This window comes from Crocodylus siamensis, chromosome 7 (assembly GCF_052110815.1).
Source record: "Crocodylus siamensis isolate JL-2025a chromosome 7, ASM5211081v1, whole genome shotgun sequence".
In the NCBI taxonomy this organism is placed as follows: Eukaryota; Metazoa; Chordata; order Crocodylia; family Crocodylidae; genus Crocodylus; species Crocodylus siamensis.
The window spans coordinates 54926035-54953449 of record NC_143401.1 but is presented as its reverse complement, the minus strand read 5'-3'; the positions used below and the strand labels follow the sequence as shown (position 1 = coordinate 54953449).

The window sequence follows — 27415 nt, the reverse complement described above, 5'->3', positions numbered from 1 at the left end:
GCAAGCTCAGTCCGAGTGTTTGGGTTCTATACAAGTCTAGGAGTTCATCTGGATTAAAGTTCAACAATGGTATGCAAGGGCATGAAGGGTTTCTGCAGAGCAGTCTGAGTAGTCTGGGTGTGAATCCCATTGCCAGAGGCAGTAATATTTTTAGCTATTTGTGAGACTACTTTCACCATTGCCAAGGTTGCTGGTTTGCAAAATGAGTGGGATGGACTGAAATTTGTAGTTTTTCTGTATGTGATAGCAGGGACAGTGCTCTTAATGTACATTTATGACATCACTGCCACATTCATAGACTTGCCAGCATCCCTGCTATGAGTACTGTGCTATTGAGCATAGAATTTTAGAAATATTGCTCTCTCTAGTGGGAGAGTAAGCCTTTGGGAATGTATTCCCCTTTAAATTCCAGCCCTTGAAAAGTGTTCTTTCACTGCAGTGTGCTAGGGATTCATATACAAAATGGCCTTCTACGCCGAAATGAGATTTCAGTATTTAAATCAAAATAATTGTGAACATTAGTTAAAAGCACCCCCATCACCCTTTTGAAATGCAGGATGCTGAATACACAAAACACTGCAGCACACTAAAGGGTTCTGATTAGAATGCTCCTGCTGACTTGATTAATCTGATTACTCTAATCGGAACACACCGAAGCACATGTAAAGGCACCCACACATTCAGGCCAGAATTTTCCAAAGTACCCAATAGGTTTTAGATGCCTCCATTTTTGAGAGATCTCGTGCTGTGGTTACCTTGTCCAGTTTTCAGAAACTCTAAACATTCACTATTCCAATAGGAGCTGTGGCTTCTCAACACCTCTGAAAACTAGGCTGAATGTTATGTCAAGCTGGGCCCTCAAAATCATTGACCACTTGTGAAATTGTGGCCTAAACTATTTTAAAGTAACTGGGTGCTGTGGCTGGTCTCCAGGCTCACCACCTTTGTGTTGTGCTTTGTCTGGTGTAAGAGGGTCATTACAGAAAGCATCTGATACCTGACAGCCATTGGAAAATGATTCAGCAATTTTTCCTCGCTAGTAGATGTGTGACCTTAGCATAGATACTGAAGAACCCTTTTGGAGACAGTGCTCTGTTCTCACTCTTGCAGATCATCTCTCTAAAACCAGACAGACACACACTGGAGAAAATTGCACTGTCCTGTGGACACAAGATTTACAGTCTTCATAAACTGTTGGCTTTCACCTACACTAAAATTCCTTTAGGAAAAATAAAGGTGTTTTGGAGGTGTAGGGAGAGAGTCATGACTACTACCTTTGTTGTGTAACTGAGAGTCAGCTAAGCTTGTTTTGTAAAGATTAAGAGATAACAAGACCCCTCAAAATTCACCTTTCATTAACCAGTGAAATCCTATATCGGGGTGGGCAATTATTTCAGGCAGAGGGGTGCTTACTGAGTTTTGGTAAGCCATCAAGGGCCGCATGACAGGCAGCCGGGACAAATAAATATTAATTTTCTAAATTTTTGGGGGGCCCCACAAGCCAGACAGAATGGTCTGGTGGGCTGCATCCAGCCCGCAGGCTACATTTTGCCCACCCCTGTCCTAAATAATAAAATCTTGGTGTGGTATTCTTAGGGAGGAGATGGAGAAGGGGATTTAGCTTGTATTATTTTGGGGAAGTTTCTTTCCCTTCTCACACTGTATGGTAGAGGTGGAGAAACTCGCAAGATGCCACAGGGAGTAGGAGAGAGAAATCAGTTTAGAGCCCAAGGCCTATTTTAATTGGAAATGTTTCATAGTTTCATAATTAGTAGGGTCGGAAAGGACCTGAGCAGATCATCAAGTCTGGCCCCCTGCCATGGCAGGAAAAGAGTAGTGGGGTCAAACGACCCCAGCAAGGTTTAAATCGGATGTGGCATCCTTTTGGGATTCTGTATGTCAGTCTCCCATCCCATCCCTTCCCAAAGCTCAGAAATGGGGTCAGTTAGGAAATGAGAAAAAGGCACTACTTTTCTAGAATCTCAGGGGCTCTGCTGAGGCAGTTAATGATAGCATTCCTGCTAACATCTTCACTGACGTGTGCATCCAGAGCCCATGCTGTCTTCTCTTCTGTTTGAAATATGTGTCCTTGTGGGATATGAGTGGTGAAAAGAGTCAGTAGAAAAGATACTTTTGATCCAATCTCATTTCTGCCTCTGGCACTGCACACTTAAGTGGCTCCTATTGACCAGATTTGGGCCCAAACGAGTAAGCAGAGAATTCTGCCCAGTGGAGATGAACTCCCCGCTGGCGTAAAGCTGCTGGAGCTGATTCCCTTCCTAGATCTGCATTCCTCATCCCTTCCATGGGGACAGGGAGCATGATGGAACCATGTTGTACTGTGCCAGTGTTTTCTGCTCCACTGACATAAGGCCTGAGGCTGATGCAGAATCAGGGAGCCACATTAATCTGTTTCTGCCTTCACCATCCCTCACTCTTGTTCAAAGTCTAGTTTAGGATCAGGGGAGAACTGAACTCTTTGCTTTCTAACTCCTTATGTGGGTATTGGCAACAATGGAAAAGAAAAGACATGTACAAAATAGTGAATCTTCTTCCTCAGTGTGTGCACATCCTCTAGACAGTTAGCAGGTAATTGCGCTGAACATTTGCATAGCTCTGTTCATCTCCAAACTGCTGTCCTATTGTAGCTAATTAAGCATTGCAACACCTTGTTAGAGGGATAATATTGCCGCTGTTTTGTAGATGAAGAAGCCAGGGTACCGCGAGTGCCATAATTTGATCAAAACTGCAAAAGAAGTCAGTGTACAGATCTCCCTGGTCTTTGTCTGCTACCTAAATCCAGGAAGTCCTGTGATCTGGCCCATACTGGCCCTGGATCTGAGTTGACTTGCATGCACTGACAGGCCCAGGCACATGCACATGTTGCGCCATCCCTCCCCACCCCCAGCTGGTGTGGGACACAACAGGCCTCATCCCTCCCTACCCTGAGACCGGCTGGAGCGGACACCGTGTGCAACATGGTCCCGGACGGGCCAGGAGGCACTGGCACCTCTTCCAGCCTGTGTGGGAGCAGCTCTACACACAACACCCACCCCAGCCACTCTGCACCACAACCTGTTCTGGCTGGTCCAGGTTCTGCACTGCAAACAGCACCCACCTCCACCAGTCCAGAATGCATGCCACATGCTGCACAGGTCCCAAAGTGGCTAGAATGGGTACCACATGTTCCCTTAACCACAGGATTTTCTTTTTCCTCGTTGGGCTGCAAACAATAGTGGTGCTCCCTTCAGAAGGGCATGAAGAATCAATTTTGCTGTTTTTTGTTGGCTTTTTCCAAGTCACTGTCTTGCATTTCCATTTCTTTTCACTGTAGGATGAAAATGACAATCCGCCCACATTCAGCAAGCCATCCTACGCCATCACTGTCATGGAGGACATTATGGCAGGTATGGGGAGTGTGTTTCTGTGGTTGTCCTGTGGGTTACCTTCCTGGTCTTGATGTAGTAGTGTTTTTATATGGCAATTGGCTGAGCCAGTGTGGAGATGGGCCTAGATTCCAAAAGAGCTTAAAGACTGGACAGGAAATTCCAGGATCTTGTAAGAAACAAGTTCTGTTTCTTACAGAGAAGGAACCCACTGCCTAATGAGCAGTTATTTCAATTTCAATGCATACATGACACATTAACACATAGTTAATACACAAGCTGCCTGTGTTCCTGTGTCACGCTACTCAATGTGTACAATTGTAACAGCTTGGACATAAGCACTTCTCATAAGTACTTCTGTAATAATTCATAGACAGGGTTGGGGATTGTGTTGGAGGAAGGGTATTCTCTGGAGAGGCCCTTGGTTCTGAGAATCTTTTTCTCTCATCCAGCAGATCCCAATCATTACTCTTCAAGACACAATAGAAGTCAGTCTCTTTGCCTGCTTGGATTGATATTTGGGATTGCACATAGATTAACAATAGGCAAGTGGTCCTGACACCAGTGAATAGGTTACCATGTGTATATATGGCAGGTTTTATCTCAGCCAACTGTGGAAACTGAACCAGAGATCTCTAGAACTAAAAGAATTAAGTCTCCACAGCTTCAGCTACAGAGCCGGGTTTCGTAGCTAGCATACAGACAGGCTCACATCCTCAGTGGTGAGATGCATAGGCTGAAACAGTGAGTTGTACAGGATCTTAGTGAAGGTTGTTCAACATCCAGATGCCAGCAGATGAGTTCTGCTGCAAATTCTGTAAACAAATGAATGCGTTACATCTGACTCCTACAGAACATGTCCATGAAGGCATTTCCAGGCATCCTGACCTAACTCTGTTCCCACTGGAGTCAAGGGTGAACTCCAGTGGGAATTAATTCATCAGGAGCAAGGTCAGGCCAATGCTGAGTGCTTTTTAAAATCTTCAGATGACAGATGAGGATCTTTCGTATATGTGAAATTGAGTGAAATCTCCTTGAGCTGCACTGTCATAAGGGATGGGATGGGGAGGTATACCCCTTGAGCTGTGCTGATCCATAGCACTGTGCCAAGCTTTGGTATGGGCAGGCATAATGGATGTCTTTACGCATGCTGTGGGGGTGGGGACGCTTTTATTAAGCAGCTCATCAAATGCAAAAGGAGCTTCAGTTAAAGCACCCCTGCCACCGTTTTGAAGCACAGAGGCGCTGAATACACGAGACACAGAGGCTGCTGGGACACTCTACTTAGCACACTCCAGCAGAGTCGATTAATCAAGTCTGCTCCATCGCACCACAATTACAGCATATTGGAGCAGCGTCCCCGCACACATACAGGCACCTAGTAACTCCAGAAACACTAACTTGGGGGCAGTAGGACAAATAACATGAATAGCTATATTGCTAAGGAAAGGAGTTGTTTCCATTCCTCCCAATGCCATTCTCCAAAGATTGGTCAGTACGTGTATGGGAGTGGGGGGGCCTGTCCAGATATACTCCCTCTTGGATACTCAGAAGTGATGGGATATTGCCCTGTCCCCCACCCTACCCCACCTCTCTAAGGAGCACTGGCTGAAGAAATATTTCTTATTTCTCCATCTTGCATGGTAGCACTAGCACAAAGAACTCTGAAAGCACCTGCACTTGGAATGTCTCTGCATGCTGTACCTGCAAGGCTTGCTCAGTTCCTATCTGTCCTGGTAAATATAAAAGCCAAGCAGGTGTTTGAATTGAGTTTATACAGTGAAAACCCCAGGGCTAGAGAAAACCTGTGGCAAAAATGCAAACATATCTCTTCTAAGAGGAACTGGGAACTCATGTCCTTCCTCCTCCCTCCCCCTCCATCCCCTTTCCCATACAGTTCATGCCCTTGTCTTACAGAGAAAGCAACTTGTGAAAGCAACAGCATCCTTGATTCCTTCTAGCTATGCAACCAAAAGGCCCTTAACATGACACTTAAATCCCCCCAAAGTTAAATACCATTTTGTTAAAGAGTTTATCTTTGTCAGCTCTCCCCTGAGGCATGTAAGTAGCAAACCCATCATGAACTGCTTGCTGGTCATGACTGAGCTTGTGGATGTTAGCGATTACATATCCAGCCAGAGGTGGCTCACACAGCTTTCCTTCCTTTGGATTAACATTAACACACAACATTTAAAATCCCTGTGGGCTTGTATGCTGTCTTTAAGAGCTGGCAAGTGATTAAGTCTTCACCTTGGGATTCCTGGATACAGTGACAAGCTTGAATTGGGTGTTAGAGCTGCCAATAATACGACAAGGCAGCTCAGAGGTACAGAGCACTTAGTGTGAGGGAAGAGTTAGACCTCATAGACAGGCTGGGAGTAGATGTCACAGTGCTTTGTGGTTTGCCATGACCATGAGGTAGCTGCCTCAGGTGTTCTGTGGATGCTTTGCTTTCTGGCCCCTTCACCAGGTCAGTGTGCTAATAGACTTGCATCTTTCATTCTCCATTTCTGTTCTCTTCCAAGGAGCCACAGTGCTGTTCTTAAATGCCACTGATTTGGACCGATCCAGAGAATACGGTCAGGAGTCAATTATTTATTCACTCGAAGGTTCTTCTCACTTCCGGATCAATGCTCGCTCAGGTGAACTTACCCACACAATCTTTCTTTTTCTGCCTCTCTTCGCCTGACTTCCTCCTTCCAACAACTTTCTCATGGTCTACACCTTTAACAACTTTTTCTTCCTTCCATCTTTTTTTCCTTGTCATTATCTCCCTCCACTACTCTCCTATTTCTCTATCTCTTTTCTTGTGTTGCCTAACATGTATTTTGTAAGAGAAGTACAGCCTAAGGAGTTACCAAGAATGTCTCCGAGATAAAGACACTAGTACCTCTTCTGTCTGGTGCCCAGATCCAGTCTTTTTTCCCCTAAGGACTGAGGGAATCGTTACCAGTGAAACAAAGGCCCAAAGACAAAATGGATCTTTAATGCTTGCACTTTAAAGTAATTAGAGTCTAGGACAAGGAAGGACAGGGCTATTTGGGGTCTCATCAATGACATAAATGTATACCATTAAGAAGAAGTTCCCTCTGTTGTTGTAAGCTGACACTGTCCTGGCAGTGTAATGCTAAAAAGCTCTCTGAAAAAACCTCTTGAGTATGCATTGTGATTTCAGACCTGCTTTCACCCAGAGCCCTTCCTCAAATGAAGTTACCCTGTAGTATAGAGTGATTTATAAGGACATGAAAAGAAAGGGAGGAGAAAAATGATACTGCAGAGCTGTGTCTGCCTGCTCAGTGCCTTTCAGAAGTAAGTACTTTCTGCAGGAGGTCTTGATTTAAATTAGCCAAACCTGCTCTGTAAAGGTGTGCTTAATTGGATGTAATTTTGTGGACAGGAGGAGTGATCCATCATTACGACGCGTTCATATATAAAACTTTTTTCCTGATTATTTTTTTTCAGCCAGCAAATTAATTGATGCCACAAAACTTTGGAAGCATATTTTAAGAGGCCTTTAAACTTTTCTGTTCTCTTATTCAGATTAATTCCCCCTCTCCAGTTGTGCCCTGGACAGCCCCTCACATTAAAGTTCCTCTGTAGGGGAGAACAATCCTTAATGCTGATCTCCTTTCATCACTTGGAATGAACTGCAGGAAAAAAATGGGATTGGGAAGGAAGGAGATTCAGTCAGTATCATATAGCCATCTCAGATGGGTGAAGAAGTGACAACAGAAATGCCCATATTGTAAGCTTGCCATATGGTGAAAGTTTCTGTCCAGATCACACCAAAGCTTAGCTACTTTTCTCTTGGAAAATCAGAATTTTGAATACCCAAAATTTTTTTCCTCTTTGCTCATGAAGACACAATGATGTCATCCCAAGGCTGCAAAATCACTGAGCTCAAGCCAGGTAACATTGCAGCAATATCATGGATTACCTGAAGATCCAATTAATAGAAGATCCTAGGTTAAGACATATGCATGCTGAGTTCAGCAAAGCTGAGCCTGCATAGAACCATAAAATACTCCAGACAAGACTAAAGCAGATTCACAAACTCTGACTGTCTGTCCTCACTCCACAATTTCAGTGAACAAATAGACAAGCTCGGTGCCAAGTGGAATAATTTGAGCAAGTACTCCATGAAAGAAGGTGCCACTATGTAAAGTTATGTATTGGTAATCTGGTCCTTCCTAAGGTTGCTACATGAGGGGCCCTGGTCATCATTAATGTAGTTCTTGAGTAGAATATCATTGCTAATTAGACATATTGACAGCTCTGTCACCTGGAGTCAGGGACATGACTGTGTACTGTAATGCCCCCTCCCCATCCCTTAGAATACAGCACTTGCTAGAAATATTTAAACATATCCAGGAGACACGTGAATACCAGTCTCCTTGCATGCTCTCAGGGTATGCAGTGGACTCTCAGAGGGTTTCCAAAGACTGCCTTAGAAAATTAAGAGTTGTCTCATAGAAATCAAGTCATAGAATGATATCACTTCTGCCAGATCTGCAATTCTCAGATTATCTGTGAAACCATGCTCATGTCACTAGAATACAATTTTTCACCCTTTCATATTCATTGGAAGTTATATACACTCATATGCACTAGCATGTACCACCCTCCTCCTCCTGAACTTTGGTTGCACTATTAGCACATGTAATCTCTTACCTCTCCCCTTTTCCATTTTTGCAGGTGAAATCACTACAACCTCTCTGCTGGACCGGGAGGCCAAATCAGAGTACATACTCATTGTCCGGGCTGTGGATGGAGGCGTGGGTCACAACCAGAAAACAGGCATTGCTACTGTGAGTTCACATGCTTCTCTTTTCCTTTTATGAGCTTGTCACTTCTTATCGCTTCCATTAAATGCTATCTGAGAAAGAAAGGGACAGCTCAGTGGATATACATGGGGGATACAACGCCTTTCACCTCTGGGTCACAGATTCACATGCACCCTGTGTCAGTGGTGATTGAATTTTATTCTTGTCTGACTGCTGCTGGCTGGCCTTTGTGAGTTTAGGGGTTCTCAGTTCATTTGTTAGGGGACAGCAATGCACACTGCTAAAGTCACCTGTAGCCAGTTTAAAGTAGCTTAAATCAGAGAGCCTGGGCCCACAACACATTTACTAGCAAGTCCTGTGTACTGGCAGCCATGTGATAGATAAGTCTAAAGGAGTTCTCAATGTCATTCACTTCAGCTCCTGTATACCCCAAGCCACACAGCACCTCAAATACCCTATAATTAACTAAGGATCTTCAGTATAAAAAAATAAAGGCCTCAGAAACTATAGCATTATTATGAGAAAACAGAGGAAAGATCAAGAGCACTGTCAGGCAATTTGTTGGGTAAAGCTTGTATGCTTTAAGTCACTGGAAATATTGTTGTGGTACTAAAGGAGAGAGCTGTCTGACTGGTATTGGGTTGGGATGGCTCCTGGATGTTTGCTGTTCAATCTGAAGCAGACCTGTTACTGTCCTGACTAGTCTGAGGTGGATGGAAAGCATAGGCAGCGGAAGGCCAGGGCTAAGGGGGCTAAGTCCCCCCCAAACGCGGGGCAGTGGGTACGGTCAGAAAGCAGCCCAGTCATGAACTCTGGGTGGCTGTAGCAGGGGTGGGGAGGGGTGCGCATGCAGCTAGGATCTCAGCCCAGCGTGTGGATCACTGGCTGCCCAGCATGGCAGGCAAATATCAATCTATTCTGTGAAGGGAAAGGGGCTAGGCTGGGTGGGGCGGGGGGGGGGGGGCAGATCAAAGCCCCCGCAGTGCAGGAAGGGGTGGGGCAGGGGCTGTCCCTTCCACCAGAGACTTACCTGATTAAGGGCGGTGGGGCAGCACTTGCATGCATGCACACGCATGCTCAGCCCCCCAAAATCATTTTTTCTCCTTCTGCCTATGATGGAAAGTATCATCATGCCCCTTTATAAATCTATGGTGCGTCCACACTTTAAATACTCTGCCCAGTTCTAGTCCTCACACCTCAAAAATGAAATGGAAGAACTAGAGAAGGTTCAGAGAAGGGCAACAAGGGTGATTAATGGTATGGAGGAGATTCCATTTGAGGAGACATTAAAGAGGCTAGGCATATGCAGATTAGAAAAGAGATTCATGGGAGAGAGAGGAAGCGGGGAATTACATGCTAAGGGTTTACAAAATACTAAATGGTGAAGAGAGTGTAAATAGGGGTTTATTGTTTACTGTGTCTCACAATACAAAAACTAGGGCTTACAAAATGAAACTAGTAGGTAGTAAGTTTAAAACTAATGGAAGGAAGTTCTTTTTCACACAGCATGTAATTAAAGTGTGGAACTCATTGCCACCAGATGTTATGGAACTGAACTGTTAGCTAGATTAAAAAAGGGACTGGACAAATTCTGGAAGAAAGGGGGATCAGTAGTTATTCAGCAAGGGAGGTAGGGATACATACTCTGAATTAGAACTTTTTGGACCTTAAATGCTGGAGGCTGCAAGTGAGAGAAGAACAGTGGGGAAAAAAAACCCTACTCATACCCAGTTCACTCTCCATCTCAGCATCCACTCTCTGCTGCTGTGTGACACAGGATAGTGGTCAAAATGGGCCTGTGTTCTGACCCGGTAAATGACAATCCTTATATTCTTATGGTGTGTCTGCTGCTGAGTTCTCTTTTGGGCTCCATGGGAGGGGACTGCTTTTCTAATAGATTCATTAAAAGGTAAAGAACATTTTCTGGAATGGAGATTTTAATTAGAAAAAAGTTACATTAACATAGTTCCTAAAAGTTTCTATAATTAGAGAGCCTGAAAACTCCATGGGAAGTTGGTGTCTGATTATAAATTTGGGCAATGCATTTAACAGAAACATACCTGTGGTTTACCAGGCTCTGCACCCTCTTGTGCCTAGAATGTTCAGTTCAGTGCTCTGGGAATCTTAATGGTGAATGTCTGTCTGGAGCATCCAAGATCTATCTAACCACCACACTAGTACCTGTTAAACAGAAAACATTGCCGTTGAAACCCCTAGAAAACATACAGATTGGGTTTCATATCATCAGTTGAGCTGATCAGGAAATTTTCAGTGATTTGTTATTGGAAAATACCTCTTTATCAAAGGTATTTTTAAGGACATATTTGTTGTTGGCTAAACTTATGGTGGGTCCAGGATGAATTTATGGTTAAAAATGAAAGAGAGAAATAGATATCCACCTCGGAACAGCCAGTAAAATGTTGGTCAAGGGCACATGCTTGGGAGTTGGGGAGACCCAGATTCAAGTCTCTATTCAGCCAAAATGAGACCTGTCACCAAACCAAAGCCCTGCCCAAAGACTCTTGGCTTCCTGTGGTGCGTGTCCTCCTGTCTCTGTCTTTGAAGTTGGTCCATTTTGTAAAAGAAATTAAATACAAATTGGATTAGAGAGAGGATGGTTTTATAACCTAGTTGCTGGGGAATTCACCTGGAATGTACAAAATTCAAATTTGAATGCATTTCAATGAAGATTTAATTGGTTAGTTTTAAAAAGGAACAGCTCCATCAGGAAAGAGAAAGGGAGCTCCCTTCCTCCCTGCCCTAATGGACTCCAAAAGAGCCATAAAAGGCACTCACCTAAGAAGTGGAAAAGTGGCAAAGTAAAGACTTGAATCTGTCTGCCATACCCAAGCTGAGTTCACCAATCACATGGCTGTTCTGAGATGGGTCTTCCTAGGCACAAAGGGATTATTGCTGTTGTGCTGTGTTTTCTGGGGGGTAGAGGGGAGTCTGTCTGGGTGTGAATTGTGAACATTTTTTAAGACCTTGAAAATTTTCACAGGCCAGGAAGAAATCCCTCTCTCCCCTGTTCTAATCACCCATGGTTGCACCATCCTTACGTGCCCAAGAACCTGCCCTCAATGAGTGAGCACACCAGGATAAACAAAAATGCCACCCCAGTGTTCTAAATAAAAACCATGTGAGCGAGAAAGATCGCCATTAGTGGAACAATACCTGCATGGGAATGAGCTTGGGGGATTACAATGAGACTGGAAAGAGAAAAAAATATGCAGTAGGGACAGTGATCCTGTAGCAGGCTCCAGCTACTGGGGTAGCTAATCTGGTAGATAACCTTTCCTTTTCTGACTTCTTTGCTGTTGTGAAGCAGCCATGGAAAAACAGCACTTGAGGTTCACCATGCCCTGAGTGGGCCATCCTGTTACATCCCCTAGAATACCTCAGCCTCATCTAATAAGTCACTCTGGTGCCTAAAATAGAGATCATTGCCTAGGATCTCTCTTGTGACCATCGATTTGAGATTCACCTGACCTACCACTGGATGGCACCAGTGCTCCACCTATGTGTATTTGCTAGACTGAGATTTGACCTTCTGTATCCCTTTTAACTAAGATAGGAATACTGCTCTTGGGAAGGAGGGTGAGAGGGAATACCTACTAATAGCCTGCTAATAGTAAAATCCTGCTCACTCCTGGCTTCTTGTAGAGCTCTGGCATGATACTAGCACCCCCCATGTTTGGAGAACTGCTGCCCATTCCTAGATTTTTGGGCCAAACGCAATGGGGTTTCTTCATTCTGTTCTGCATTTTTGCTGGTCCTCTCTCATGCACAGGCACACACATGTGCAAAGAAAAAGCTTGGAATAACGGACAAAAAATGTAAAGCTACTGTAGTGAGCAGCTGTTTTACAATCAGTATGCCCATTTTCTGATGGGCATGAGGAGTGGGCTTTGGAACATGATAGAAGCTTACTGGGGACTTTCAGGGAAACTGAATTTAAAAAGAAAAGGTGCACCATGAATTGAGTGCAAGTAGTTACCTAACAGTGCATTCTGAGTGTGCCTGTGCCGTTAACCAACTTAGCCTCCTAATACCAAACTGTAGTTTGATTCAAGTCTTCTCAAGGAGCAGCATTCTGCCACCACTTCTCTTTTCTGACAAGGCAGCAGAGCTGTGAGACTTTTCCAGAGAAGTCCAAGAAAAGCACTAATTTGTCTTGATTACTTGGGCGGTAATCTTGTTAAAAAACTCTGTATCTGACTACCAATTCCATAAGCCATCTGGTTTCTGTGCATCTACCTCCAATCTTCAGCTGTTTCCCCATGTTGGAAAACATAGTTAACACTCACCATACCACCCCCTTTACTGTGTATTCAGTACCCATTTCTGCTTTCCTTTTGTTCCCAACTCTGCCTTCACTATCCATCATTTTCTTACCCCTTCCCAATCCATCTTTCATTCTCTTCTTGCTGCTTTCCCTTAATAGTCTTGCTCTTTGCTTTTCTCTCCATTTTGTAACATTCTTTCTCTGGGCAGCCCCTTCCATGCATCCTGCTGTAATGATAGATTTAGGTTCCCTGCTGGCCAGATAACTTTTCAAAAATATATTTAGTACCCTGGACAAAAAGCAGTTGTCCTAGGGGTACTAAACACACAGGAATATCAAACCCTGTAAATAATTTACGAAGAACAGTAATAAATCAAGGAGTCTGCTTGAACTCCATCTTACAGTGTTTCTAGGCTTGTCATTGTTGATAATGTAGCCATCTTCTTTATTTTTTTTTTTATTCCTCAGGGTGACTAACATGTGAGCTTGCCTGAGGTAAAAAGGCCATGAAGACCAGGCACTGTGATTTTACTCTGTGAGATTAGCTTTATACTGTTACCTCACAGAATTTACCTTGCAGTAAAACTTAAGTCATTGTCTTCACTGTGTCTAACCTCAGGATAGCAGATGCACATTAGTTATCCTGAGGTTAAAAATGGAGCTTCTTTGTCTAATGCAGACAAGCCTTCTGATAGGAATCATAGGAATGTTGAATGCTCCTTGTTTTGCCAAAACTTGTTTTAAATGGGCTAGCTTACTTTCATGCAGTGATTTAATAGGACATTTGCAGTAATCATTGGATTCCTAGTTAGAGCTGCCACCAATCCTGAATAGTGCATATTCCACTACTTCCCTTAGGAAATCAGCAGTCTCCTTTTGATCTCCCTCAAAGGCAGTGGCAAGATTTATCTTTTGGGGGACTTTGTGCAGAAGTTAAATTTTGGCTCTTAACAATATTGCAATGGGGCCTTTGGCCAGCCTCAGGACCCATGCAGTTAAACTGTTTGCAATGACCTAATGCTGCTCCAGTTTAGGACTCCCATATGCTTACCTTACTGGTTTAAGTAATACTAGGGACTGGAACAGAACCATCTATGCAAGAGGAGCAGGATTTGTTTGGTTCCATGTCCCACAGCAGTGAGTATATGGACTCCCAAGCTGGAGAAAGTGTCAAAAAGGTTGTGTAAAAATAGTTGTTTTTGAGTTTTTAATCAATTTTTTTTTTGCCTGTGTCTCTTAGGGCCCTTTTCCATGAATATGGTAGGGTGTGAGTTCCCAGCCAGGTAATCATAAGGACCTTCCTCTTGTGTGTGGATAGAAGGGGGAGCCTGAAACTTTTTCCTGTTTGGACAAAGGGTGTGTTTGTGTTGGTTCCTCAGAGCTCCTGGAGTACCATGCACAAGCATGGCCCCACAAACCCTCTTCAGTTCTACATGCTCCAAACCTAGAAGTGAGGTAGTGAAGCCTCATTGAGGGCATCCCCCTTTGCCACTCTCAAGCATACTGGCAGCAGCAGAAGGCACCACCCTTAAATCAGGTGCACTGATAGGATGTGGCTAGGGCATGTTGGGAGCTTCCTAGGTAGGTTAAGAATAATAATCCATTTTGAGTTCATAATGAATATTCCCACTATAAACCAGGACATGCAAGTGTTATGCTTGTCCAGTGAAGAAACAGAAGCTGTACCATGCAGTATATCTGTCTGTTCAAGAGGAAGCAGCAGAGCATAGATGTCAGACATTGAGTGCTCTTCACAGTGCCAAGATTTGGAGTTAAAATAATCAGCATGAAATGAAAAAAACTGGAGAAAAGGCAAAATTGCTCAAATTTGCTTATGTGCTATGATTTAGTCACCTGGCTCTAGGCAAGGTATTTATAGAAAGGAGAGCTACTCCCATGATGCTCATCACAGTGCTACTGAGAGCTTTCATGGTGAGAATCACCTTCTCATTTAGCATAAAAAATTAAATGGATTTCCAAAGAAAGCATTGCTGAGCCACCTCCTAGGGCAGCCATCTGTCTAAGAAGGATTCCATTGTTGGCACTGGCTTCAGGGAAAAAGATGAAGGGACTAGCATTGGACATTGTGAATCAGAGTCTTTCTGACATTAATAGCCAGAAGCACTCTTCCAGGTTTACAGATATGCTAGTGCTGTACTTGTTACTGGGTATGAAAGCTCCTGTTCACTCTTGTGATTTTGCAGGTGAACATCACGTTGCTGGACATTAATGATAACTATCCTGTGTGGAGGGATGCGCCATACTACATTAACCTGGTGGAGATGACCCCTCCAGACTCGGATGTCACAACGGTATGCACAGCAATTACAATCACAGTAACGCAGCCTGTTAACTCTGGACCACTAAGAAGCCAGTTCGATCTTTTTACTCTCCAGACTGACTTTTAGCTTGTATAAAATAAGGAGGTGATGCCAAAATGCAAACATATCCAATAAGTGCTTCTGCCAGCAACACTACCAGTGTAACTCAACCTTGACCTACAAAACCTTCTGCTAATACTAGTCCTTAGTCCCTCAGCATATCTGTAAATACATCTACCTGACCTACAGCACCCCATCCCCTCCACACTTTCAGCTCTGGCTCCCTCTCAAGCAAAGACTTGCACACTCTGCCAAATTCATTTTCTTGGCTTTCATGGGTTTTGCACAGTGCAGAGATCAGTTGTTCTAAGAAGTCTATGCCTTTAATCCAGTGGTGCCCACATACCCAGAAAACAGGATATAAGCAGGAAATCTTGGTGCCTAGAGTCATTGAGTTAACAAGACTTTGTTAAAAGGAAAACTGCAATTCAGTTTATAAAACAAAATAATCATATCATCTAGTTACAAGTATATGTAAATCACCAATAAAATTAATTGGTTGTTAAACATAATACGTGAGACAGACACCATCTTGCATGTCTGTTGGGTAAGTTTGTGACAAAGGCACTGTTGCTTAGCAGATGAATTCCTGAGCAAGGCTGCAGGCTTTCCAGGCTGCTTTATGGTAAATGCTCTTGTTTATTAAGAGATTTTCTTGTTAATTGAATAATGGTTTAAATTTCTACCATTGTTTTACACTATTTTCTAATCAATATTAGCATTTACTTTGCAGCAGCTGTGAAATTTTCAAGGCACATTGCTAATGTATCTGCTAAGTAGGAGTTCCTTTATTCCAACTATTTTGACTTCAGTGAGAAGACAGTGGGCCTCGCAGTCATGGTCTATTGCAAGGCTGGAGACTGATCAACTGATTAGCTGTCACACTGGGAAGTGCTAGTGAAATGGCAGTTCTTGTTTAGAATAGTGCCACCACTTAAGATTATGGAGGCACTATTCTTTTGGCAGATACTTCTATCAACAGCAGTTTTCAATTTTGAGGGCCAAATCCTTAAATATTATATATCTTGGTAACAACATCACAGATTTTCACTACTGAGGATCTAGTGCACACACATTTCCACATGTACTTGTTTCCTTTATTAAGTACTTGTTTAACTATCTAAGACCTGAAATCTGTGAAGACTTGTACTCATTCTGAACTCCATGTACATACAGTAGTCCCACTGAAGTTAATAGAAGTACTTTCAGTGCATAAGGTTAAGCATGTGTATAAGCCTCTGTAGGTTTGCACTTAAGGTCCTGAGACAACAGCAATCCTTGCAGTTCCTTTGCAAGCACTGTAGGCTTTCTGCAGCCTGAGACTGGGGTTTGTTCATTTTCCAGCCCTGGACTTGAACTTCATGTTCTCCACTGTGCATGTGGGCCCTGATTTGATTAGCAAGGCATGAAAGTCCATATTGAGACATAGTACATGAATTGCATCCATGCTTTCCACCCTGATTTTGTGTTGTGTGTGTGTGTGTGTGTGTGTGTGTGTGTGTGTGTGTGTGTGTGTGTTTTGTTTTTCTTTAAAGTCATGTTTTTGGCTCGTTTCTGCTTTCCTAGCCTCGCCTGCGACCTCCTTCAAGGACCTCTCTGAAAGGCATTGATTTAAAGCCTTTCAAATCCCTTCAGCAAAATAAAAGAGAGGGAGAGAGAGAATTATTCTCCATCACGCCGGGAGAAAAATGACGGGCGTGAAACAGAAAATAAATGAGGGAAAAGCGAGGAGAATCTACAAAATCATCAAACGGGAAAGACTGAAAAAAAATCCCTCCTGTAATGAAACATTAATCTCTGGGGAAAAGAGGGAACAGGAATGGATGCCATTCTGAGTCCACCATGCAGAAATTAACTCTGAGATACCTCACGGGCCTGTTGATGTCCCTTCCCCATAGGGAGAGCAGGCATTGCTCTCCAAGTGCCCTGTTTATTTGGACACATATTCTTTGGCTCCTCCTGCATCAGCAGAGAAGGAATGAGAGACCATGGCCCTTCTCACCTGTGGCAATTAAAGCTCCCATGTAAATTAATCCTGCTCTCTCTATGCCCTATTCCAAAGTGAGTAATTTTGACTGCCTGAATTCCCCCTGGAGTTCCACTGGATGCTATATTCTTTACTTCATCTGCTAAAGTGTTGTACAGTGTTGTTGTGCCCAGTTAGACAGCAACTGCCTTCCACCCTAGAGAGAGGCTGCACTTAAATGGTGATCAAATAATCCTTAACTACTTCACACGGCTATTGTGAATGTTGATTAGTCTCAGTAGAATATGTTGAGATCTGTGGATGAAAGGTGCGATACAGATGTTCTGTATTTCTCCTCCAATTTTTAAATTTGTAGCGATGTTTTGCATGCAATACCAGCTTTATTTTATTCAGCATGCTCTGCTCCTGCTGCTTACTCCCCACTTGAAGTCATCTTGCATTTGACATCACAATTAGTTGCTGGGAAAATAATTATTATGTCACCAACATAATACAAATTTAGGTAAGGGACAAGCAGCAGGAGCTGCTGAAGTCCCAAGTCATAAATATCTTATTTTTATGTAAATAGCCCTCATAATTAAAAATCCCAGGGGGAGAAAAACAAAACAGAAAATGTGTAATGCAGGAAAATGATACCTAAAGAGAATGCGTTTAAAAGTTTCCCATGAGTCAACACAAGTTCTTCAATTGTAATAAAAAACTTATGAAGACTTTTTACCCTCCCTTTTGGTTTGCTTTAGGTTTTTTTCCCTAAGTTTATTTATTATAAATCAGACTTATCAAATAACAAATATAGCATTTAAATGTACATCCAATCTTCTAAGGCATGGGTGCTCTCAAGCCAGATCTGGCCTGCAGAGTCATGTCATCCAGCCCGTGAATCTCCCCACAGGTCTGAAAATTTGCTGCTGCCAAATTTCTAGATCAATGTGGAGCTTCATGGGCTGGATGGCCCCCTGCTTTGGATCATGTCGGTGTATGGCAGGATCTGGTTTGGGGGTCGGGTCAGCATGTGGAGTCAAGCTGGCAAGTGGCCAGATCCAGCATATGAGAGCAAGTTGCACATGGTGTCAGGCCAACATGCATAGCCAGGCCAGCAGGCTGGACTGCATCCAGGGTCTGACCCTGCTTCCTGACCTTGTACACTGGTCTATTCCAGGGACTGACCCCACATATCATCCAGCCCACAGGGCCAAAAGTTTGAGTACCATTGCCCTAAGATATACATCAAGACAGATGCTTATCTTCCATCAACAGCACTCCCCTAATCCAAATCAATTTAATTTACTTTTCAGTTCCTTATCTGTGGTCAGAGTCAGCCATACTGATGTACTCTCCTGGTTTAGCAAACTGGCATTTTATATTTGGTTTCTACAGGTGGTGGCTTTTGATCCTGACCTGGCTGAAAATGGCACCCTCCTGTACAGCATCAGGCCACCAAATAAATTCTACAGTATCAACAGCACCACAGGGAAGATCCGGACCACAGGCGTTGTGCTGGACAGAGAGAACCCAAATCCCCAAGAAGCTGAGCTGATGAGGAAGATTGTGGTGTCCGTCACAGACTGTATGCTTCACCTCAGTTCTTCCTTCCTTAATGCTTCCCCTCTTGCCTCCTCTGTCCCTTAGCCATTTTTTTCTGTCCTGTTGCTTCAGAGATAGAATCTAGCTTTTTCCACATCTCTTTTTCTTTCTTTTTTTGCACCTTCTGATGTCAAACTGAATGAGAATCACTGGGCTGGAACAATAGAAATCCCTTAAACTATCATGTTGCTTACTTTTTTGATACAGCAGGGCTTGTAGCAGACACCATGGTTAAGGTTACATAAGCATTTGTATTCTAACCCCCGATTTTCATTTGCCTGTTGTTCCCACATACCATGCTAAAATGTTCCCTGTCTGGCTTCAGCCTAGAGGTGAATTGGGTTTGGGGTGTTGTTTGCTTTTATTTTGAACAAAAACATGTCAGCCTCTTTTTGAGAAAAAAAAGATAGGACAAAAACATTTGCTTTATTGAAAAAATAATCTTATTACTTCATTTAACAGCCCAGAGAAAGAATTTAGAAAGGTGAAATTTGGCCTGGAAGTGTCTACTTTACAGAGGAGAAGAGCTTGTGTATATTGCAGTGAAAATCAGGTTTGCTTTTACTGAGACACAACCAGGTGGCACTTTGTGCATGCACAGTATGTTTTGCAAGGGTTTTCTCACTTGGTTTGTAGTGTATGCAGCTCACAGAGACATATGTGGTTTACTTAGTTTTGTACTACCATGTGGATTTTAGGGAATCATTAGGAGAGTTTACTGCAACTTATGTACTTTCTAGGATTCATGGCAAGGCAGGGCTTACAGAGTATGCAGACATTCTCACATTCATAAGAGACAGAGATCAGAAAAGTCTTTCTCTATGGATTGTCAGAGGTTGGCGAAAGGCAGGATCTTCTGCTATGGAATATCTGAGAGGAGGCACAGTTATATTATGCAGGAGAAAAGTCCCACTCCTAAGCTCTTTACCAGATTTGTACTATGTCTCAGGCACAGGAATCTGTTCTCTTAAGGTCTGCAGGGAGCAAGGAGGGTTCTCCTGCAGGATTTGTCACACTGTATAGGATAGGGCATTCCAATGGGATCTAGGGAAACAGTTTTGTTATTTCGGAAAAAAGGGCCGTTGAAGTCATAGAAATGTCTTTTTTTTCCTCTGGACACAGTATTTTAAGAAATCCTATTTTCTAATAATAATAGTAATGAAAAGAGCATTCTTACTGTATAGCTATATACTAAAAAATGGGAAAGTGACAAAAAAAGGTTGTATGCACAACCTTACTTCTGCCCCCTTGTGTATTTCCATTACCACAGCAGAGAGTAAACTACACAATGACACATTTTTACCTACACAGAATGACTGGAGTCCTGCAAGAACATAGATCTTGTCTTGCTTTACAGGCATGTACATATTGTTATCGTGTTGTCTGTTCCCAACTATTTACTGGCTCTGACATTAGTATGCAGCATGGAGACTTGGCCTCTGAAGTGCCAGTTTTAGTTGGATTAATATCTCTGGTACATCCAGCCTAAGGGGAATCATCTGACATTACCCTCGTTACAGAAAGAACCAGGACCTTGTCCTACTAAGGGTTTGTTTTGAGAGAGAAGGAATTTTGGGCATTAACCTTCCTTGTAAATGAAGCTGTGTCTTTCCTGGACTCTGCAGGTGGAAGACCGCCATTACGGGCTACCAGTAGTGCCACGGTATTTGTGAACTTGCTGGATCTCAATGATAATGACCCCACTTTCCAGAACTTGCCTTTCATTGCAGAGGTCCTTGAAGGCCTTCCAGCAAGCTCATCTGTCTTCCAGGTAAATCTATTCTTCCCATTGCTTCTCTCTAAATTTGTATTAACTGCTTAACATGTGTAACAATGCTTCAGTGCTGTGGATGTAATTAGCGTTATTATTACTGCTGCTTTTGCTGAGGGCCTTCCATGAATTAAGCATTCTCCCCTGTAATACTGACAATTATCAGCTATCATCATGTATAGCCAGGGTAGGATATGGTACTGTTTAAGAGCATCAGCTTTCCCTGTTCCCATGATTCTAAGACAGGATGTTGGGGATCTAACCAAAGGTCAGTAGAGCCACTTAATCTGTTGTTCTGGAGATATTAAAAGTTCATGCTTTTCATAATCACCATTTCATGTCTAAGCCAGTTCTCATGGTCCATTTTTCATAGAGACAGAAATATAGTATGTCCTAGACTAAGGCTTAAGCAAAAACCTGAAAATTACTAACTCCTTGGTTCTAGTTGTGGCTGTGCCACTGACTCATTGTTTTAGATGTGGCACTTGTCTTCTCTCTGCCTCTCTTTCCACAGTATTAACCTACATCTCAGAAGACTCTGATAATTAGTTACAGAAGGTTTGCAAAGCACTCTGTGGCCATGCCGGCATGGTAAACCTACCATGATTCAGAGCAGTGTTTGCAAAGCACCCTGTACTGTTCCAGGCAGGTTGCTTCTAAAACTGGAAGCAATGTAGTTATGTCCATGTGCACTTTAGATGGGGCTGCTTAGCACTGCTGAGTGAGAGTTAGCCCATCTCTGTGCCAGTTAGCAGGCCCATGGTGCCATGAGAACGTGGCTGTTCTGCTTCTGGTTTGGCAAGGAGCTCACTTAAACACAGTAATGCTTGCATTGCAGATATGGCCCGTGAGTGCCAGCGAGTAGTATTCCCATCTTGGGATGTGCCAAGACAGAAGCCTTGTTTCCATCTGTGTAGCATCAGATTTCTAAGTACAAAGTATATTTCAAAAGCAGCCTACATCATCACACCATACTCTCTCTGTGCCGCAGAAGTGATATTTTAAGTACCATTTGTGTTTAACACAGTCTGTGGAAAATGGCGTATTTTTCTAGGTATGTCTGAAGTTTATCTACTGCTCCATTATCCCCATCAAGGGACTATGTTCAAGGTTCTGTTACAAGAAGTGAAGTTTTTCCCTTTTCTCATCCTCTCTTCTCCATTTTACTAGGTGGTAGCTATCGACCTTGATGAGGGTCTGAATGGGCAGGTGACCTACCGCATGCAGGTGGGAATGCCCCGAATGGACTTCGTCATCAACAGCACCAGTGGGCTCATCACCTCCGCTGTAGAGTTGGACAGGGAAAGGATATCTGAGTATTACCTCAGGGTGGTGGCAAGCGATGCAGGAGTACCATCCAAAAGCTCCACCAGCACCCTGACTGTCCGAGGTGATTATACTGCTGGGGGCCCCTGTGCTGTTACAGTCGCTCGAACCATTAGAGTTCTTGCCTCTACTTGGCTGGTGAGAAAGGACATGTTTTTATATACTGTGTCCTGGAAGCACCATGGTCATGTGGTACAATGGGAGTTGTCATACTACTGTCTCGACATAGGTTTGTGCATTGCTTAAGAATTAGGTTCTCAGTGCTGAACATTTTTATTTGTTAAACCTGTGTTTTAATTGGTATGATTATATTTGTGTTTCACGTGCCATTAGAACCTCATATAAACATAAACATTGGAAAAGAAATAATGCTCAGCTTTGTTTTTGGAAGGAAATGTGCCTCTACCTCTAGCTACTGAGAACTCTCTGCTATGTACCAAGAGATAACTCTTTCTACACTTAAGCTCCACATTCTCTTGCAGGAGGAGGAAGGGAGTCTGCTTCTGTATATTTTGTTCCTGAGAATCTGCTCAAATTGTGAACTCTTAGAGTTTATGATCCAAGAAAACTTTTCAAGCCAGGGATGGTTTTCCTGACCATGTCTATATGGCTTCCCTCCTTACCCCTTGTGCACTGCAAGCAAAATAAGTCCTAGTCACTTGCTTCTGGATGCACTAAATCTGACAAGTATTCAGATTAGGTCTCTCTGAAGCAATCCAAGTGCTTCCCATTGCCACTCTTAGGGTCTCCTGACAGAGAGTCTGAATGTGGCCCTGGAGCACTCAGTCAGGTTTGCTTCAAGCCACCTAGTTTGCTTCAAGCCAGCCTCTGGTGCGGGTAGGAGCACTGAATTAGTGGGGCTTATTTTCCTGCATTCCCAGGGTCATAGCCAGTGGGAATTATAAGCAATGGAAAGTTCCAAACAACGATCTGCAAAGAACCCATTCTGAAGAACCCATGAGTTAGCAAATCACCTTTTCAGTCTAGCAAAGAAGCCAGGGTACATAGTTCAAGGGCATGCTTGGCCATCTGTTCTCTCTTTCAGTTCTGGATGTGAATGATGAGAACCCCACCTTCTTCCCAGCTGTCTACAATGTTTCCCTGCCTGAAGATGTACCCCGTGATTTCAAGGTGGTCCGACTGAACTGCACAGATGCTGATGTGGGGCTGAATGCTGAGCTCAGTTACTTCATCACTGGTATAAAGCTTTTCTAAGGCTTCTTCTCATGTCAGATGTATCTTAGCTATACCAGTCATTCAAGTGCAGTGGAGAACACTGATCAATCCTAGAGATGTTCTAAAGTTCTGATGCAAAGCAGTGTGGGTAAAAATATGCAAATCAGACAGCCAAAGGGGCTTTTCATCCTGTTGTTGCTTTGCAAGACTGATTTGCATGGGGATTTGCATATGTTTTCCTACGATGCTTTGCAAATGATAGGAAAACTGTTTTGGGCTGTTTGACGCTGAGAATTATCTATGCTTCATCAACCTGAAAGAGACATCAGCTGTGTGTGTCTGTGTAACATGGGCATTAGCATTTGAAGCAGGAACTGTTTCTGGTCTTAGCAAAATCAGGTGAAGTGTCTGCCACTACGCAAACATGATAGAAAATGTGCCACTACGCAAACATGATAGAAAATGTGCCTGTTCCTGGCTCTGGGAATGCTGCTGACGTAACTGTTAGGCTCAGATCCCTTTCCATTCTGTCTTTCAAGTATACTTCATTTTCAACTCCAAGTATTCCTAGCACTGACCAGACACAGTTGGCTGAGGTAGGAATACAAGCTGCAGTTGAATGCAATTTTCAGTAATGTCCAGGAATGAAACAAAAGACATTTGTGACTTCTAATTTCAGATCCTTCCCTTGAAGTGGGGTCAGTTGTATGCATGATAGAATATAAACTGAGAAGCTAAAGGGAGAGTGAATGTACGGGGGTGTGCTCAGTAAGAGAATGTAAGAGAAATGGTGGTGCATTTCTCTGTACCCAGGGCAGTGTTGTCTGGGTGCCTGTAGGTTTTGGGGTGGTGCTGCTGTCTGTGGGTATTGCTGTGGTGTTCTGAGAGCTTGCAGTTTGTGTTGCTGAAAAGCTTTAGAGTGATGCTGTGTGCAACTGCCCTTTCTTTCCCGGCCGTTCCAAAAGTTATGCAGTATTGCCCTCTGCTGTATGGAAGTCAGTATGGTACCCCAAATACCATACCTGTTAGCTTTAGCTGCAAGTATTTGCAACCTGTAGTTGATAGAGAAATGCAGTACATTCTTCTCTTTACATTCTTCTTATACAGTTTGATTCTCACTCAGATGGTTATGACTGAGATAGGAGGCAAAACGCTTCTGTCACATCCTTCCTTTCAGTATCAGCAAAACAAGAAGACAAAAGGATGTAGCATTGTGTTTTCAAAGTAAATCTGTGGCTGAAAGCATGTCTCTATAAACATAGCACCTCCTTAAACAATATGCTATACAGTGTTTACATCTTAAACAACATGAAATAAAAACCCCCAATCCATGTGCTCTCAGGTCCTATCTGCCCACATTACTGATATAAGCATGCTTTAATTTCTGTTGCCACTGCAGAGTCAATAAGACAACAGGAGAGCAAGCCAGGTTGGGAGTCCTGGTCATAGGATTGGCAGTGCTTTCTTCTCCTGTGACCTGGAGGTTGCATTGCTTCATCTGATTTGTGCCTATAGGTGTAGGATAGTGTTGTGTAATAATGACTGTAAGACCATGCCCACATCTCAGTGCATTCACACTTCATTTAGCCACTCAGTTTCCATTCCATCACCAGCATGACCCCACTTTTAGCTTTGAAATAAGAAGTCCCAAATCCCTTGTGCATCATTTCAAAATAGCTACATTCTAGCTGCAGAAAGTAAAGAAAAGGCAAAGCAACCCCAAACAGTTTGCTCTTCAGATACCAGACTGAGTTTTCTGGATGTGCTGATAGGTGGCAGTGGTGGGAACTCACTTGCAAAGTGAGTGCATGTAATATGAGATAGGTGCAAAACCAAGAAACTGTTACTGTTACTTTGGAGTTGCTTTTCTCACTGTGGCTACATGGTGTTTGTCCCACAGCCTGTCTCCTGAAGTAAGAAAATAACTGTTTCTCCCTGGGTCCCATGAAAGTTGTTACGTAAAATGATCTACTTTTCCCTGAAAGCAATTAGAAAACTGCCCATTTGTCTTTTACTTAACACAGCATTTCCTGTAACTTGTAAAAGGCTGTTATCTATCCAGTTAAAGGTCTTGTGTAATCTTTGGAGCAAAGGAGAGAAGAGGGCATGTTGTTGGTTTGTTTATTCATGACCATGGAAAACAAAACCTCTTTTCAAGCATGGGCAGATTGTTTTGGTGTACCCAGTTTGGTCACAGACCAGGTCATGCAGCACAGGGTTGTGCTGGCTAGAACATAGCATGGCAACGTTGTTTTGTTGCTTAGGTCAGAAAGGGTTATGCAAGCCTTGCTGGTCACTGCAAGGTCATGTGAGGGACTGGACTAATTGAATCATATCAAGTAGCCCTAAGGGTTAGGAGAACCATAGGATATTTCATACAGATGAAAAAATTTGGCTGTGCTATCTTGTCCTATATCCTGGAGATTGCATTGCTTCATCTGATGTGCCATACCAGATGACACCATTGATTAAGTAATGACTACAGGTGCCTATAGATGTGCTTGGGGGTGGGGTGGTGGGGTTTAACTAGAGCAGTTCCCACAGAGCCACTCTAACTAAAATGCCTCACTGTCACATGTATTAAGCATCTTACATTTCAAAATGGCCACAGGTGCACTTTAACTAAAGTTCATTCAGCAAGTTTTAATTAAAGTACCCCCACTTCCATTCTGAAATGTGAGATGCTTAATATATATGATAGTGAGGTATGCTAATTGAGTGCTATCTGATGTGTTTGAATTAGAATGTGTCAGAGCATGTCTATAGTTACCCTGTGAGACTAAGCCATTTCTCGTCATTGCTTAAGAGACAAAGCAGCTACCCACTGTGGTGTTCTCTGTACGTAGGAAGCATCACTTTGGATCAGTGTTGGTGTTTTCCTAACAAAGTACATTGGATAGATTTCCACTGGTTGGTTTATTTTAACTTTGTTTGTCCCTTTGTTCTTTCCACCTTTAAAATTGTTTTGTTCTCTTCTCCTGCAGGTGGAAACCAGGATGGCAAATTCAGTGTTGGCTTCAGAGATGGAGTGGTCAGAACAGTAGTGAATCTTGACAGAGAGACTGTGGCATCCTATACCTTGATCCTGGAGGCCATAGGTAAGTGTTTCGCCCCTTTACTTTTTGTGCATGTTTGCTTTTTGCTGTTCGAGCAGTTGGGTTAGGTTGCAACAAGTCATGTTGCCTTACAGATGCAAAGATAGAAAGGTCTACAAAGCATCATGCCAATCCAGTTTGTGAGATTTGTTTTAATATAATAATAGGATTTATATCTTGACCTGTACATGGCGGCAGCTGGTTTTAATGGTTGCCAAATAAGTTAATTATCTGTGTTGGTTGCGTCCTGGTGTTTCCTACACTGCTCCACCGTGACCTGAAGGAAAACCTCCTCCTCGGGGTAAGAAGGGGATTTAGTCTTTAGTTACAGTATATTCTGTTGCAATAGTAATATTACACTGTGGAATTATGGTGCCACAAAGTCAGCCTCAAAATGTCAGGCCAGCCCCTGCCAATTAACACTGTGGAGCCAGCTGGCATGATTAAAGGAACTAAATGCCAGAAACATTCTGGCCACAATCACCACAGGGCTACAGTGCTGTGTTAGTTTCCAGGACATTTTATGAAAGAAGAAATTAAATGGTAAAGGAAATTCCCATGGAATGCAGAATCCGCTGTTGAGGGAATGCAGGTGAAAACCAGGTGGTAGATGCACCAGGATAATATAATCAAGTTACCAGTGGTTTCCTGGTATTTAGAGATGAGGATAATAAGATCTCTCTGGTAAAGACTTTGGCCTCTTTCTACTTAGCAAAGCAGAGGAGAATTCTATCTTTTCAATTGCTGAAGAACCCCTTGCACAGTTAGGTTGTCTCTTGTATTACCGATTGGTGAGTGGGAAAGTTGGTGAGCATATCTAAAAACATAAAGGATCAGCTCAGATCATCAAATAATTATCCAAATTCTTGTGTTTTCCAAGTTGGCAGGTCCCATAGCCTCCAACTTTGATACCTTAGCATTTGGCTTGTGTCAAGGTATGTCGTTAAAAACATGTTAAATTCTTGTTTTTCATTACTCTTGGTAACCCTTGGAAACTTAAAACCAAACTGCATTTTTTGCTACTTCTATGTCATTGATCCTATAGATAGGATCCTATGACCCTATATGCACTCATGCTTTATCAGAGCAGGGTATTGTGTAAACACTGTTCTCCCATGGGTTTTAAAATTTCATTAATGCTGAGGAGAAACAGGATACAGGATGTGAAGGTCATTTTCTAGGCCTCTTAACTTTTACTAGTTTCTCAGTAATTGGCAATGAGTTAATGGTTCAATGCATGTGATTGCTATGTTTATATTTCTGATGTCATACACTGGTTCCCAGTAGAAAGGGAGTATTAGTCTCACTTAGGAGACCTTTCACTGATGACCAACCTCTTGGCATAATTGGACAGTTCTTAATTTAGTAGCATAGTAATACTGAAGAGATTGTCTGTGACCAGCAAGAGAACTATACACTTCCTGTGTTTAAGAAGGTGAGGCAAATCATTCCATTTTTAAATTTTTTTTTACAGATAATGGCCCTGCAGGGAACAGGCGGACTGGGACAGCCACCGTGTACGTCACTGTGCTAGATGTCAATGACAACCGGCCTATCTTCCTTCAGAGCAGTTATGAGGGAAGCGTACCTGAGGACATCCCAGAATCCAGCAGTATAGTTCAGGTAATTGAACCTCCATT

General features: G+C 42.9%; 1 protein-coding gene across 1 annotated transcript in view; it reads left to right on the top strand.

The window, feature by feature from the left end:
• The window catches only part of CDH23 (cadherin related 23), a 408502-nt gene that overhangs the window by 238507 nt on the left and 142580 nt on the right, over positions 1–27415 (top strand). The window contains exons 13-22 of the mRNA XM_090058715.1: positions 3335–3407; positions 5912–6028; positions 8082–8194; positions 14660–14767; positions 18201–18390; positions 20033–20178; positions 21349–21568; positions 22550–22702; positions 25665–25778; positions 27250–27398. Of these exons, the coding sequence (XP_089914841.1) occupies positions 3335–3407; positions 5912–6028; positions 8082–8194; positions 14660–14767; positions 18201–18390; positions 20033–20178; positions 21349–21568; positions 22550–22702; positions 25665–25778; positions 27250–27398 (1383 nt within the window). The remainder of the gene's footprint in view (positions 1–3334; positions 3408–5911; positions 6029–8081; positions 8195–14659; positions 14768–18200; positions 18391–20032; positions 20179–21348; positions 21569–22549; positions 22703–25664; positions 25779–27249; positions 27399–27415) is intronic.